This window comes from Phaenicophaeus curvirostris, chromosome Z (genome assembly GCF_032191515.1).
Source record: "Phaenicophaeus curvirostris isolate KB17595 chromosome Z, BPBGC_Pcur_1.0, whole genome shotgun sequence".
Taxonomy (NCBI): Eukaryota; Metazoa; Chordata; class Aves; order Cuculiformes; family Cuculidae; genus Phaenicophaeus; species Phaenicophaeus curvirostris.
This window is the reverse complement of record NC_091431.1, coordinates 15,656,965-15,673,648: the sequence shown is the minus strand read 5'-3', so window position 1 is coordinate 15,673,648 and position 16,684 is coordinate 15,656,965. Positions and strand designations below refer to the sequence as shown.

General features: G+C 48.6%; 1 protein-coding gene across 3 annotated transcripts in view; it reads left to right on the top strand.

Moving 5' to 3' along the window:
* The first annotated feature begins 305 nt into the window (after window positions 1–305).
* Window positions 306–16,684, top strand: part of CAST (calpastatin) — a 76,567-nt gene continuing 60,188 nt past the window's right edge. The window contains exons 1-2 of one of the 3 annotated variants that reach the window (XM_069881068.1): window positions 306–379; window positions 6,017–6,082. In XM_069881068.1, the coding sequence (XP_069737169.1) occupies window positions 350–379; window positions 6,017–6,082 (96 nt within the window). In that variant the 5' untranslated portion in view covers window positions 306–349. The remainder of the gene's footprint in view (window positions 380–6,016; window positions 6,083–16,684) is intronic. The other 2 variants (XM_069881070.1, XM_069881069.1) reach the window with 2 other exon arrangements.

The following is a 16,684-nucleotide window of genomic DNA, read 5'->3' as shown; positions in this document are numbered from 1 at the left end:
GCCAGTGTGACAGAGGAGCTGCAGTGCCCGAGGAGCCCCGGTGCTGGGTCAGTCAGGGTGCCAGGAGCTGGGGTGACCGAGGAGCTGGGGTGACCAAGGAGATGGGGTGACCAAGGTGATGGGGTGCTGGGGTAGCCTGGGTGCCTGAGGAGCTGGGGTGACCAAGGAATCCTCCTCCATCCCAGTCTCCTCCCCCTCCCTATCATCTTGGTCCTTCCATCCCTCTCCCTCCTCCCCTGCATCCCTCCCCATCCCGGTCTCTCCTCCCCTTCCATCCCACTCCCTCCCAGCCATGGCTGATCCCGGGGCGGGACGGGGCGGGGAAGGGCGGGGAGAGCAGAGTCGAGCCATGGCGTTCGCGAGGTGGTGGTATGCTACGGTAATGCGGGGAGTGGGGGGGAACATGCGACCCTCAGGGGAATGCGGTGTCCCGAAGGGGGCTGGGGGGGAAGAGGGGACCCCAGGGGAAGGAGTCCCCGAGAGGAGGGGCTGCTAGAGAGGAAGGGGTATCCCAGGGGAGGGGGTGTCAGAAGGGAGTGAGTGTCCTGCAGGGAGGGGGTGTTAGAGAGGAGGGGATCCCCGAGGGAAGGTGGTGTCCTGAGAAGAAGGGGTGTTAGAGAGGAGGAGGTGTCCTGCGAGAGCAGGGGGTGTCCTGAGAGAGGAGGGGGTGTCAGAGATGAGGGGATGTCCTTAGAGAGGAGAGGGTGTCAGAAGGGAGGGGGTGTCCTGAAAGTGGAGGGGGTGCCCCGCAGGGAGGGAGTATCCTGAGAGAGGAGAGGGTTTCCTGAGAGAGGAATGGGTGTCCTGAGAAAGGGGTGTCCAAAGAGGAGGGGGGTTGTTCCTGGAGGAGGGAGTATCCCGCAGGAAGGGGGTGCCCCCAAGAGGAGGGGGTGTTAGAGGGGAGGAGGTGTCAGAGAGGAGGGTGTGTGCTAAGGGCAGGGGGTGTCAGAGGGGAAGGGGTATCCCACGAAGACGGTGTGTCCTAATAGGAGGGCGTGTCGGAGTGGAGGAGGCATTAGAGAGGAGGGATGGCCAGAGGAGGGGGGGGTCCCTGAAGAGTATGGGGTGTCCCAAGAGCATGGGACACCCTGTCTCCCATGTCAGAGGGGACGGAGTGTCAGAGGGGAGGGTGTACCCACAACCCCTGTGCTGTCTTTTACCCAGGGACATCCAAAAATGTCATTTTTCATACTGTTGACTGCTTTTATAATCTGAGCAACCTGACCAAACCTATGCTGCTTGGTCCAAATACGTGAGACAGGGATTGGGTGGGATTGTTGCTGCTTTGGGCAAAACTCCACAAGGTGCCTTTTTTTTTTGGAAGTGCATCCTTAGTCCTGGAGCTACCAGCACAGTTCGTGCTCACCAGGTGCTCCCTGAGGAAACAACAGCTCTGGGATGGGGCTTGGCTGGACTTGGATCACTGCTCCTTTGCTTGATGACCCTGCAGCTGCCTGGAAAAGCTCTCTTTACGAGTTGTTGGTTGTATCCAGTCTCTTTGTGGAGTAGGGAAAGAAAGTTTCTGTCCTGTTAAAGTTTTACAGAAGGTTTGCATCATGTAAAGTGGTCTTCTGGTAGGACACTGCATTAGTGCAGTTTGAATGGCCTCAGGTTGCACCAGGACAAGTTAAAGCTAGATACTGGGAAATAGTCCTTCATGGAAAGGGTTCTCAAGCACTGGCAGAGGCTGCCCAGGGAGGTCTTGGAGTCTCCATCCCCGGAGGGACTTAAATATCACATCCACGTGGGTTTTAGGGACACGGTTTACTGGTAGAGTTGGCATTGTTTGGTTTACAGTTAGGCTCTGTGATCATAGAATCATGGAATGGTCTGGGTTGGAAGGGATCTTAAAACACATTCAGTCCCACCACCTGCCATGGGCAGGGACACCTCTTACTGCATCAGGGGCTCTGAACCCCATCAAACCTAGCCTTGAACACCTCCAAGGATGGGGCAGCCACCACTGCTCTGGACAATCTGGACCAGGACCTCACTACCCTCACAGGAAAACATTTCTCCCTAAGATCTCATTTCAGTCTCTCCTCTTTCAACTGAAAACCGTTCCCCTTGTCCTATCCCTACACTCTCTGATCAAGAGCCCCTCCCCAGCTTTCCTGGAGCCCCTTCCAGTACTGGAAGCTGCTCTAAGGTCTCCTTGCAGCTTTCTCTTCTCCAGGCTGAACAACTCCAACTTTCTCAGCCTGGCCTCATAGCAGAGATGCTCCAGACCAAGAGATCTCCTTATTTCAACTGAAAACAAAGGTCAGGTTTCTGTCCACATCAAATGATGTCTCCTTTAATATCTGTGATGCCAAGTTCATTGACTTCAGCTGGGACTCTTGCAAGGAGACTTCTTCCCTCTCACCCAGTCTCCGAGTCCTCTGAGATGCTGTGCAATGGCTCTAAACCAACAGCTTGTTCATGCTGATGGGTCTCATGAGGTCTAGAAGGAATTTCTTAAGGGAAGATCTTGGGCTGATGCCTGATTTTTGCCAGTGTAGGCTGAGAATGCAGCTGCATATTCAGTCTTCAGTGCTTTGTTCAGTGCCATTGGCCTGGAGTGGTTACTGTCTGGTTTCAGAGTGCTTTCTGGTTCAGAAGTGGTGGATATGTTCTTTTGGCAATGTGAGAGAGGATGAGCTGGGAAAGGATAGAATGCCCAAGGGAAAAGTCAGCTCTGTCATCCATTTGAAAACATAAAGGAGTGATGCATGCGTACTACCCCCAAAAAGCTGACCTCAGTCTCTTCCTAAGCAGATAAATTTATTGCTGGATTCCATTTATTTATGTATTTATTTCTGCTAGAAGGTTCAAAGTTTAGAAATGCGGAGCAGAAAAGAGCCTTAGAAGGGCATTTTTGGATCAGGGTCCCTTCTCATATCCCTGAAGCATCAGCTGTTCAGGGAAACAGCATAGTCTTCTCAGAAGGTGTGTTAGGAAGCTGTCCTTCCCAAGGTTACCTCTTCAGAATGGCAGACTTCCAAGTGAAGTAGCACTTCCATAGCCTGTTTTATTTCCCCCGGCCAAAGGGTATCAGTGCTTATTGTGTACACAGTGCGTGGCTCCAACTTACAGACTGAAGAATTACTCTGGTTAGGCCCTAATGATTCTATGAAAGTTGTGGCCCTTGTCCTGGCCTATTCCTAGTCCTCTCTGGCTGGTGGAGCCACCCTGAGGTGGATGTGGAATTGATGGAAGGGTGGTGGAGGGAACCTTGCCATCCCTCTTTCCTCTCCCCTCTGCCAGCAGCACGTCTGCTGTCCCAACCACCTTGTCTAGGGATGGGAGAGCAGGAAAAGTGTGTGCAGAGACGGACACACTCAGGAGCCTTGGCACCCAAGAGGCCTGAAGGAGGTTGTAGAGAAGTGGGCGTTGGTCTCTTCTCCCAAGTGATAGGTGATAGGACAAGAAGAAATGGCCCTATACTGCATCAGGAGAAGTTTAGATTGGACATTAGGAAAAGTTTCTTCACAGAAAGCTGTCTCAAGCGCTGACAGAGGCTGCCCACAGAGGTGGTGGAGTCCTGTTTAAAAAATGGATAGATGAGGTTCTCAGGGATGGTTTAGCAGTGGACAGGTACAGTTGGACTCGATGATCTCAAAGGTCTTTTCCTACCTAATGATTCTATTATTCTATGCAGATGAAGAGATGGACCTGGGGAGGAAGGATGACACCAGATTTAGCCCTGGTAAAAGTCTGGCACGCTGAGTAGGAGCTAAATAAGGCTCCATTGTTGCTTTAATGAAAGGGGGAAAAGGTAAAATCTGAGTTTTAATTGCTGTTGCTGCTTTTAAGGTGGCATCCAAATTTGGAGAAGCAAATGAAGTCATGGCTGCCCCATCCCTGGACGTGTTCAAGGCCAGGTTGGATGGGGCTTTGAGCCCCTGATCCAATGGGAGGTGTCTCTGTGCATGGCAGGGGGTAGAACTGGATGGGCTTTCAGATCCTTGCTGACCCAAACCATTACATGGTTCTTTAGTTTTATGATTCTGTGAATTAAAGCAATAAAATATGTGCAGTGGGCAGAAAGATGTGCTTGCTTTATTAGCCAAATTGTCTGGATTCTGAGTAGACTTAGCTTTAAGAGTTGTGGTGCTGAGGTATCTTTAGGAGGAGAGCTGGCTCCATGCTGCAGTTTTGCTGGGGAGGAGCTGCAGGTCTTCAGCTCCACCGTGTATGCTCTGTGCTTTTATCACAGCTGTAAAAAGCACAGATAACTGGGTTAATTGTGTCTTTCCCGAATGTGCAGTTATGGGGCAGTGAATCTATTCATCTCTTACCTGAAAAGGCAACCTGCAGGACTTGTTTTTCCTCCGAAGAAGCACAGTTCGAACAGGAGGACAGCATTTTCAATTTTAAAACTTGTCAAGTATCTTAGTCACACCCAAACCCATTGTAAAAAATTGAATTATTAGAGGTTATCTAAAACAGTTTCTAGAATTTTTGTCATGTACTGTCATAGTGGAAAGCAACTGGAGACGTGCTGTTTTCCTTTTTTTTTTTTTTGCTTTTAGTTTTATTTGTTGGTTCAGCTACAGCATTTTCACAGCCTGTCTGCTGAGCGCTTGAACTCATCCCAGCTGCAGACACTACAGCGATAACACGGATCATTACTTTCTCCCTATAGCCATGTAAAGAAAAACCTGTCGGAAACCATCACTTTAGTGGTTTAGCAAACTCTACCTCCTGCTGCTCAGTCCTTAAAACAGAGGGAGTAAATGGGTCTCAAATCATCTCCTCTCTTTACTTAACAAAACAAACCAGAGGCAAATCCTCATTCCCAGCTGCTATGGGAAGTTTCACTGGCTGAGATATCAGATAACAGCTGTATTGTGTTGCCTTTTGTTTTCATTGTACAATTGCTTACTTTTTACTTTTTTTTTCTGAATTAATTTTTTTAGCTCTAAAAACGTATGCTTTTGAAAAAGAAGTTCTGAGGGACCTTTTCAGAGGTGCAGAGGGTAAAACACATGCTGAACACACAGAGTCATTCTGTACGTTGCCATATGTAGGGAAGAAATGAGATTGCTGACCAGGTTTGGTGAAAGCAAGTTTAAAGTCTTAGAGGGAAGAAAAATCAGAGGAGGTTGGAGGAACCTGGAAGAACCGTATTCCCTTGTTTACAGCTGTGCATGAGCTGTTACAGCATTTGTTTGTTGTCTATCAGCTGCAAGATTCTAGAAATCATAGTAAGAGCTCCCTTCCAGGGAAGGAGGGCTGGCTGGGCATAATGAGTGTTTTAATGTGTCTGAGGGAAGCTGGGATGTTGGAGTGGATGCTCATGACTGTGCAAGTTGTGTTGGTCACTCTGAGAGCTGCTCACTTTCTGCTGGAGCCTGTGGGACTGATGGTGTTTCCATAGTAAGTGTCAGAGTGCTGTGCTGGTAAGGAGAGAGCAATGAGCTTAGCATCTTCCAAAATGTTTCACAAGAAGAATTGACTTCCATGTTCTTCCCTGGAACTCATCACATTCTGACTAGAAGTTATCCACCTGATCATTTGGAAATCTTGTCCATTAGTGAGAAGGAAAATTTGTAATGTTTGGAAGGGACCTTCAAAAATCATCCAATTCCAACCCTCCTGCCATGGGCAGGCACACCTCCCACTGGCTCAGGATCTCAGGATCCCATCCAGTCTGGCCTTGAACACCTCCAGGGATGGGGCAGCCAGGGCCTCCCCACCCTCATTGTGAAGAATTTCCTCCTTATATCTAGTCTAAATCTGTCCCCTTCCAATTTAAAGCCATTCCCCCTAGTTCTGTCACTGCATGCCTTTGTAAACCCCCCCGCTCCCCCCAGCTTTCCTGTAGCCCCTTTCTGGTACTGGTCTCCTCTGAGCCTTCTCTTCTCCAGGCTGAACAACTCCAATTCTCTTAGCTTGTCCTCATATGGCAGGTGCAGTGTTACCTTCTGTTGCAGTGAGTGAGTGAAAGGGATTATATATGCACTAAGGTGTTTGAGAATTTCTCTGCATGGCAGATTAAATTTAATATCTTATCTTTTTTCTCTACTTACAGCATGGTGACAAGAAGGCAAGCAGAACTTCTTCTGAATCGGAAGGGAAAAAAGCAAATGCAGGAGAGGTAAATTCAAGTGTTTGAGCTTACTAAGAGGCAAAGTTGTTAACTGATTTCCTCCCGTGCAGATTTTTGTCTTTTGATAGCAAAGTAGGGGTTTTGGATAAATACCTGGTGACTGTAGTCACTCATTTTTCATCCCAGGAATGCATAATTTTGTCTTGTGCTGTTGAGCAGCCTATGGAAAATATTTCTTTGCTTATCCCTTCACAAATAATTCATGTTCATGTCTATGAAAAGATCTCAGTTGATCTGTCTGTTCAGCAGTGCAGGTTTTGCTGTGGGATGTGCCTGACAGTCCTGACTTTCCAATTGTGCGGGAGTATGGATGAAGTGAGTGCACTGCGACTCCTTCTACCTTGTTTGCATCCCAGCTCTTCTTCCAAAAATGCAAATCCTAATTCCTACACAGATATTACATGTCTAGGCTGTTTCCTGATGTGCTTGCAGTTGTGTGGGCAGTGGTGTGTTTTAGGAAAAATGCTGATTTTTTAAGACTGCCTCTTCAGGAACTAGTGATGTGGTTCAGGAGTCCCTGCCAGTTATAACGTTGAGTTTACACAACCAGATCTGTAGCGTGAGTGCCGCAGCTGTTGTTAACAATCAAAAGCTGTATGAGCTGTGGGCATTGTTGGGATCAGTGTTAGGATGAGACCTCTCTTCTGCTGGCTTCGAGCCCGTTTAGCCACTAAGAGTAGATCCTGCGTGCTGCAGTTGGTCAGGCTTGTATCCAGAAGAGAAGGCATCCCAGCTGGGACAGGGTGCCAGTGCTGGCCCTCAGTTCCTCAAGACCTACTGTTAAGCCAGCAGGAGAGATGCTGTGTTCAGTTTTGGGCCCCTCACTCCAAGAAGGACATAGACTGGAGCGTGTCCAGAGAAGGGGAACAGAGCTGGGGAAGTGGCTGGAGAACAAAGGTCGTGAGAAGCGGCTGAGGGACCTAGGGCTGTTTAGCCTGGAGAAAAGGAGGCTGAGGAGAGACCTCATCACTGTCTACAACTGCCTGAAAGGAGGTTGTGGTGAGGTGGGTGCTGGTCTTTTCTCCCAGATGATAAGCGATAGGACAAGAGGAAATGGCCTCAAGTTGCACCAGGGGAGGTTTGGATTAGAATTCAGGAAAAATTTCTTTACCAAAAGGTTTCTCAGGCACTGACAGAGGCTGCTCTGGGAGGTGGTGAAGCCACCATTCCTGGAGGGGTTTAGAAGACAGGTAGATGAGGTCCTCAGGGATGTGGTTTAGTAGTGCACAGGTATGGTTGGACTTGGTGATCTCAAAGGTCTTTTTCTACCAAGTGATCCTATGGTTCCAATGGAAGGACAATGGCAGATTCAGAAAGAACAGAGTTTGTAGATATGTCTGTTACTAGGGGTCTTAGTGTTGGCTTCAATTGTCAATTATTGATGAACAGAAATTGTCCAGAGAGCCCCCATCCCTGGCGACATTCCAGGTCAGGTTGAATGGGGCTCTGAACAACCTCACTTGCTTAGAGATGTTCCTGCTCATTGCAGAAGAGTCGGACTGGACAACCTATAAAGGTCCCTTCCAGCCCAAACCATACTATGATTCTGTGCTTCTATGACATCTGTGTGCCTGGTACCTTGCTCATAGCAGAAGCTATTTGAAAAATAGCTTTGTGTAGGCTGTGTTGCAAATCAAGGCCAGGAAGTTCTTTCATTACCATTCTCTGAAGTAGGTGATTAAAGCAATTACCTTTCTTTCCTGCCCAAATACCAAGAAAGGCCTGTCTAGCCTGGGAACATACTCCTCCTTTCCTCTCTAGAGAGAGTTTAGGTTTTTCTGAAATAGCATTGTTCTTTTATATGCTCTTAGTTTAATGCCAAATTCCTTGATTGCACGTTGTTTCTCTTTATATAGAAATGCTGCCTTCTTTGTGGGTAGGATGGGAGTTGAAGCCTGTGGTTTGGGTTGTGGAGTTGCTGTTGGTGACCTCCCACTGAGAAGATCTGTTTCTGGCTCACAAAAGAAGGCTGTTACTAAGCTTCTTGCCCTAATGCTTGGAGTAGGAGATGCTAAATAGCCACAGCATGGAGGACAACTCAACATGAAAACTGAGGTGTAGAACAGGCTCCTTAAGTGTTTCAGTCCTGGGGAGTTAAAAGTGGATTAAAAATAGAAGCCTGCTCATTAAGAGATGCAGTTGCACAGAGGCGCTGACGAGATTAATGGCTTCATAAGAGTTTTCCATTTCTGACATCACAACACAGTAAAATAAAATAATGCTTTGAAAGAGTTAGGGGTTACCAATGTGAAGGTGATCTGCTTAATAACACTGTCATTTGGAATTATGTACAATCATAGCAGAGAGTCTGTGCACTTTATTTGTGCTGTGCCAACAGGCGGTGGTTTGTAGGCATGTTTCTTCAGGAAGTATTTACTTTTTAAGTTTCCAGCAGGTTATGGCATAACTGTTACACAGCACTTTCAATCTTACAGGACTGGGTAAGGGAGACTGAACACATTATCTCAGTAACACAGATAAAATGTGGGCAAGGGGAGGTGCTGAAGCACGGAACTGGTGCAGCTGTACTGAAGGTTGCCCAGCTGCTCTGTTGTAGAGAAAGGAAACCAAGTCACTGAGTACCAGGCTTGTCCACACAGCTGTGTGATAAATAGCATCCTCAGAGCTCTGACAGCAAGTCCTGAAGGCAGCCAACCTTTCCCTCTGCGAGCTGCCACAGGCTTCTTTTCTTGCCCAGTGTCAGCAGCATGCATGGCAGTGGCAGCTTGTGTCTGCTCCTCAGCTAAAAATGGGGCTTCTGGAATCCACACGAGTGGTGACGCTGGAGGGGCACAGCCAGAGCCTGCTGACCAGCTGGAAGAGGCGGACAGCAGGTGAATTCATCAGCTTGTTCCAGTAGCCTCCCTTCTGCCTGATGGCTGCCTACCTTGGGAAGTGCAGAATGTGCACAGTCCATCCCTGCTTCCTTTCCCAAGGGTCCACTCTCACCTCCTCTGCTCTGTGCCCAGAAACATAAAGCTTGCTGCAGTTCTAGGTGGATCTTCCTTCTAGAATGCTATATTTAGTTGGTTCAGTTTCTGAAAATGAAAGCCTAAGGCTAATGACCCATTTTTGCTTTATCCCTGATTCTTCACCTGTGGCAGGTACTTGAAGGCTCTTTGGCTGCACAAACAATCCATGCTGTTGCACCTGGCATGGGATAGGAGTTGTTGTGGGAGGGTTTTGGAAGGGATAGGGCTGTAATATTGTAGAATCATAGAATCATTAAGTTGGGAAAAACCTTTGAGATTATCAAGTCCAACCACACTTGTCCACTAATATATCATATCCCTAAGCACTTCATCTACCTGATTTTTAAACCCCTGCAGGGATAGGGACTCCACCAGCTCCCTGGGCAGTCTCTGCCAGTGCCTGAGAACCCTTTCTGTGAAGAAATTTTTCCTGGTGTCCAGTCTGAACCTCCCTTGATGCAGCTTAAGGCCATTCCCTCTCGTCCCATTACCTATCACTTGGCAGAAGAGACCAGCACCCACCTCTCTACACCTTCATGAGGAGGGGCTCTTCATCAGGGAGTGCAGGGAGAGGATGAGGGGGAATGGTTTTAAGCTGAAAGAGGGGAGATTGGGATGAGATCTTAGGAAGAAATGTTTTCCTGTGAGTGTGGGGAGGCCCTGGCCCAGGTTGTTCAGAGCAGTGGTGACTGCCCCATCCCTGGAGGTGTTCAAGGCCAGGTTGGATAGAGCTTGGAACCCCTGATCCAGTGGGACGTGTCTCTGCCCATGGCAGGGGATGTAACTGGCTGGGCTTTGAGGTCCCTTCCAGCCCAAACTGTTCCGTGGTTCTATGAATTATGCATGGCTTTGTGTAAGTTTGTGTGGGAAACCTCCAAGCACCCAGAATTGGTGCTAACCTGAATAAACAATGTCTCTCTCGGTGATGTATTGGCTCATTGCACACTGAACAATGGAACCACATTTTGGAAAACACCTGCACATCACCCCATCTCTTTGCACAGTCCCACCAGCCCTTCCAACATCCTGGACCCTCAGGCTTCCAGCCTCACCTGCGGCAATGTCCTGGGTTGTGGCAGCTTCCCAAGAGCCCAGCCACTACTGCGAGTGACCAGTAACCGGTCTGTCCTAGGGAACAGCACTTTCAGTGATGGGATGTGATGCATTAAAGGCTCAGTAGAAAGCATTACCTATAAATACTTCAACTACTAAATAAATTGTTAAACTGCTGAAGGAACACAAAATGTTAAGTGCTACCTTACCATCTTCAAAAAGAAAACCAAGTAATTATCAAATAATAGCAGAGCAGGGAAGCGTGATCCGTGTTTGGGATATACCCTCAGCATCACAGCTCTCCACTTTCACCTCAAGCTCAGCTGAAATCATAGAATCATGGAATCAAGGAATGGGTTGGGTTGGAAGGGACCTCAAAAGACCAGCCAGTTCCAACCCCTGCCATGAGCAGGGACAGCTCCCACTGGATCAGGGGTTCCAAGCCCCATCCAACCTGACCTTGAACACCTCCAGGGATGGGGCTGCCACCACTTTTCTGGGCAACCTGGGCCAGGGCTTCCCCAGCCTCACAGGAAAACATTTCTCCCTAAGATCTCATCTCAATCTTCCCTCTTCCAGCTGAAAACCGTCCCTTCTTGCCCTATCCCTGTCTTCCCTGATCAAGAGTCCCTCAGTCTCTGCCTCAAGACCTCACAATTCTTGGTGTTTGGGATGATTCCTGGTGTTCAGGACTCATCTTTCATACATAAGACTCTGTCTAACATAACTGTAATGCTCTAAAAATGCACCAAAAAAGTGCTGTTTTGCAGAAGGAGTTTTTGTGACACCTACCATTATATCAGAAAAATCAAGGCACAGAGCTAGCTTTTTTTCCCGCCCCCGAGTCTGAGCCAGGAATAAAACTAAGACTGAAATAAATCCTGGTTCTGAGCATAAATTTATGTTAATGAATTAAACAGTGTAAAAAAGAAATTGTTAACACAAACATTTCTCTGTTTCATGGTGAGTGGAACAGCAATAAATATAGTGGTAGGAGGGAGAGAAGAAAAAGAAGCAAATAATTTCTTCTCTGGAGCAGCAAAAGATGACCCAGGGGCAGGCTACGAAGAAAGCTAAGCCACAGTATCAGACTAGAGACTGTGAGATTGAGTGCACCCACAGCAAGTTTTCAGATGACACCAAGCTGAATAGGGCAGTTGTCATACCAGGATGGGATGTCATCCAGAGGGACCTGGACAAGGGGGAGAAGTGGGGCTTTGTGACCTTCATGAGGTTCAACAAGGCCAAGTGTAAGGTCTTACACCTGGGACGAGGCAATCTCAAGCACAAACCCAGGCTGGGCAGAGAATGGATTGGAAGCAGTCCTGAGGAGAAGGACTTGGGGTGCTGACTGATGAGAAGCTCAACATGAGTCAGTAACATGGGCTTGCAGTCTAGAAACCAACCATGTCCTGGGCTACGTGCAAACCAGTGGGACCAGCAAGGCCAGGGAGGGGATTCTGCCCCACTGCTCTGCACTGGTGAGACCTCACCTGGAGTCCTGTGTCCAGTTCTGGAAGCCCCAACATAAGAAGGACATGGATCTATTTGAGCAAGTCCAGAGGAGACCATGGAGATGATGTGAGGTCTGGAGAACCCCTCCTCTGAGGCAAGGCTGAGAAGCTTGGAGTTGTTGAGCCTGGAAAAAAGAAGGCTGTGGGGAGACCTTAGAGCAGCTTCCAGTACTGAAAGGGGCTCCAGGAAAGCTGAGGAGGGGCTCTTGAACAGCAAGTACAGGGAGAGTACGGAGGGGAATGGTTTTGAGCTGAAAGAAGGGAGATGACATGGGATCTAAGGGATAAATGTTTTCCTATGATGCCCTGGCCCAGGCTGCCCAGACAAGCTGTGGCTGCCTCATCCCCGGAGGTGTTCAAGCCAAGCAAGTTGGGGCTTTGAGCCCCTGATCGAGTGGGAGGTGTCCCTGCCCATGGCTGCAGATAGAACTGGATGGGCTTTAAGATCCTTTCCCATGCAAACCATTCTGTGGTTCTATAACATTGTGACAACATTTTCTCTCAGCCCTGTGACCCTGGACTCTTCAGTACCTCTAATGTTTTTCCTGGATAAGGAATCCTGCATGACAAGCATCAGGATTAGTAGCTATCAGAGAAATCCTGATGGCAGAGCAACAAATTCTAATTCACCGCCAATTATCCCTGTCATCCTTTCAGAGTGAAGAATGACTTTCCTGCCAAGTGAGGAATAACGAGCAGAGCAGCAGCACGTATTTTATCTACGCTCCTGTGAAGCATGACTAGAAATGGCAGGATGCTTAAGGGAGGGTCTTGTTTCATACCATATCTGGTTAAAACTAGGCCCTGTTCTCAGCTGCAGCTTCAAATTCCAGGAATACATGGCTCTTTTTCTTCCTTTTCACACCACATTTTCACATTCAGACATGAGCAATGCCCAGTTTTAGATGGATGCCAAAGCTCTCCTTACCATTTGTGAGGATTCCAGTTCCAGAATCCCCAACATAAGTAGGATAAGGAACTGTTGGAATGGATCCAGAGGAGGCCATGGAGATGTAGCACCTCTGCTATGAGGACACTCTGAGAGAGCTGGGGTTGTTCAGCCTAGAGAAGAGAAGGCTCCGAGGAGACCCTATTTCAGCTTTTCAATACTTAGAGGTCGCTGATATGAAAAATGGGGAAAAACTTTAGCAGGGCCTGTATTAATAGGACAAGGGGTCATGGTTTTAAACTAAAAGAGAAGTTTACACTGGATCTGAGGAAGAAATGTTCTTCTGTGAGGGTGGTGAGACCCTGGCCCAGGCTGCCCTGAGATGTGGTGGCTACCCCACCCCTGGAAGTGTTCAAGACCAGGTTGGATGGGACTTGGAGCCCCCAATCCAGTGGGAGGTGTCCTGCCCATGGCAGGGGGTAGGACTGGATGGGCTTTGTGGTCTCTTCCAACCCAAACCATTGCAGGATTCTATAGTTCTTCTCAGAAAGTGAATTGGACAAATGCAAGGTTCTGAAAAAACAGACATCAAGAGCTAAGGTATAACCCTGCGATATGAGCCTTGGTCCTCAAGCAGTACCCAATACAAGCATAACACATGCACCATGCTGATAAAGAACTGCCTGTCTCTGCTTTCAATTACACATTCGAACATGCCTGCACTTTCCAGTTCTCTCCCTCCCGCAAACCTTTTGCCTGTCTTTACAAGACACCATGTGGGTACACATACACTTGCTCACAATTAGTCTGACAGATTACATGTATCCCAACCTAAATGTGACTGTTCCTGCTACAAGTGGATCCCCTGTCTGCCTAGAGTTAAAGCTCATAGCTCTCTTGAAGTGAGGCAGATTGGTACCCACATTAGGTGGTAAAGTGGGGAGGTAAAGTCTTTCCAAGAGCAATGCAGCCCTGTGCAGTGGGGGAAGAGGAGGCTGAAGGGGGACCTTATCACTGCCTACAACTGGAGCCCCTTTCTGTATAGGAAGCTGCTCTGAGGTCTCCCCACAGCCTTCTCTTCTCCAGGCTGAGCAAGCCCAACTCTCTCAGCCTGGCCTCATTCCATGCACCTCCTGTACATGCTCTGAGGAGCCTTTAGTGGTGCTGGGTGGTTGTCACCCCAAAAATTACCTGCCCAGTTCACCCACCGGTCAACTTCTCCTAGTATCCTCCCAGTCTCCTCCCAGTTATTGGCAGTACCTCTAAACCACTGGCTTGGAACTTCTTCATTTAATTAAATATCCAGCTCCCCATTCAAAAGTCACACTAATAAATTGCACCATTATTTAACCACACAGCTGAACAAACTTTAGTTCCAAGCCATTACAATTACAAAAGACCATGCTGCAGCATTTGTAACTCTCCTGCCTGTCTGATGATCCTGAGGTATTTTTTAAGATATTAAAAATGTCAGGGGGTCACATCCTGGTGCTTGCTGCTGGGGGGCAAGGCTCTATATTTGCCAAACCATGTGTGTGTGAGGTGAGTGTGTGTGTTGCTGGCAATTGTCAAGCTGGAGCAGCAGTGAGCAGGGGACCCATGGGTAGTGCTGGTCTGTACTGGGCAGCACTGGGCTTCAGTGGCTGGGCAGGTCTCTACTGAGTTGTACCGGTGTACAGGGCAGCACTGGACAGGTCTGTACTGGGCAGCAAGGGTCTATATTGGGCAGTACTGAGCTGTACGGGGCAACACTGGTCTGTAGCGGACAGCACTGGGCTCCAGGAGCTGGGCAGGTCTGTACTGGGCAGCACTGGTCTGTACTGGCTAGTACTGGTCTACTGGGTGGTACTAGTCTCCAGTAGCTGGGCAGATCTGTACTGGGAAACACAGATCTCTACTGGGTGGTACTGGTCTGTACTGGGGAGGCCTGTGCTGTACAGAAAGGGTCTGTACTGGGTAGCACTGGTCTGCACTGGGCAGGTCTGTGCTGGGTAGCACGGGTTTGTACTGGGCAGTACTGGTTTCTACAGGGCAGCACTGGGCTCCAGCAGCTGGGCATGTATGTACTGGGTATCACTGGTCGGTACTGGGTGGCACTGGGCTCCAGCAGCTGTGCAGGAGGCTCCTGGACCAGAATGCCTGGCAGAGTCAGCCATGGTTGCATCATCCCTCTACTAGGAAAAATCATTCCTGTTTTTTTTTTGTAGTGTATGGCAAAGTCTTGGATGATGTCGCTGCTCCCAGAGTGGCCGACCAAAATGTGAGATGCTGGGTGCAAATATCCATAGTTTTGTGTTGTTAATCCTACACAAATGGCCACAGTGGTTGTCCCACGGACCCAGGCTCTGGCTGCAGCCATCTGCTGAGCTGTCTTTATCCGAGATGTTCATCTGGTTATGGACCTAAATGAGAAAGAACAGGAGGTGGAGTTGTTGTAATGCCAGAGGTCTCGAGTCTCCCGCTTGGTTACAGCAGCTCTCGTCCGTTGTTTGGACACTGGTAGTTCAGAGTTTGCGTATGACTGCTGGTTGAATCTCAGTCATTCTGTGCAGTCTCCTGCTTGTGGAGACAATTGAATGCTTCAATTGTGCCGTGAGTCACAAGATGGTTTTGGTTGGAAAAAACCTTTAAAATCATCAAGTCCAACCATTGATCCAGCGCTAAGCCCACCACCAGACCATGTCCCCAGGTACAACATCTACTCGTCTTTAAACCCCTTCAGGTTTTAGCCCTTTAAACTCCCTTCTGCCACCTCTTGGGCAGACTCTGCCAGTGCCAGAGAACCCTTTCGGTAAAGAAATTCCTCCCAATATCCATCCTAAATCTCACCTGGTGCAACTTGAGGCGATTTCCCCTTGTCCTGTAACCGGCTGCCAGGGAGAAGAGACCAGCACCCTCCTCACCACAACCTTTCAGGCAGTTGTAGACAATGAAGAGGTCACCCCTCAGCCTCCACCAGACTAAACAACGCCAGGTCCCTCAGCCTCTCCAAGAACCCGTGTTCTCCAGCCTCTGCCCCATCTCTGTTCCCTTCTCTGGACACCCTCCAGCCCTTCAATGACCTTCTTGGAGTGAGGGGTCCGAAACTGAACCCAGGATTCAAGGTGCAACCTTACCAATGCTGAGTCCAGGGGAACAATTCCTTCCCTGCTCCTACTGGCCATGCTGTTTCTGATCCAAGCCTGGATGCTGTTGGCCTTCTTGGCCACCTGGGCCACTGCTGGCTCATGTTCAGGTGCTGTCGACCAACACCCCCAGGTCTTTCTCCACCAGGCAGCTTTCCAGCCACTCTTGCCCAAGCCTTGAGCTGCACGGGGTTGTTGTGGCCCAAGTGCAGGAATCTTGAGCTTCCACCTTGATAGGTGGAAACATTTGGAAACAAATCCGTCTTACCCCTCTGCTGCCTCCAAAATCTGATGCCATTTGCTGTGTTTGGTACTAATGGGTTATTTTCCCAGTCTGCATTAGGTGCAATTTCAGTTGTTGCAGAGCTTTTTTTAGCAGCAGGACTCAGTGGCTCTGGGTAATGATGGCATTGCTTCGGCCAAAAAATGGAGGTTGAGAGGGGAGGTCACAGGAGTTGTCTACAACTGCCTGAAAGGAGGTTGTAGAGAGGCGGGTGTTGATCTCTTCTCCCTGGCAGCCAGTGACAGGATGAGGGGAAATGGCCTCAAGACGCACCAGGGGAGGTTTAGGTTGGACATTAGAAGGAATTTCTTCACTGCAAGGGTTCATAGGCACTGGCAGAGGCTGCCCAGGAGGTGATGCAATCCCCGTCCGTGGAGGGGTTTAAAAGATCAGTAGATGTTGTTCTTGGGGACATGGTCTGGTGGTGGACTTGGCAGGGCTGAATCCATGTTTGAACTTGATGATCTTGAAGGTCTTTTCCAACCAAAACCATTTTATGATTCTATAAAGCCATTGTTTACCCATGGCTTCATATCTTTGCTTCCTTGCCCAAGGTGTAACATTAAATTCTGTGTTTCTTGTTGGATTTGTGTCTGTACAGCAACAGCTTACCTGTCTTACTTTGACTTTTTGTTAAAGCATGGATGGACACCGCTGCTTTAACTGTTAATTAAAACTGAGTTGTGCCACCACAGGACATAGGACAGATTTATATGTCATCTGTAAATCAGCCCCTATTCTGGGATGGGCAAAA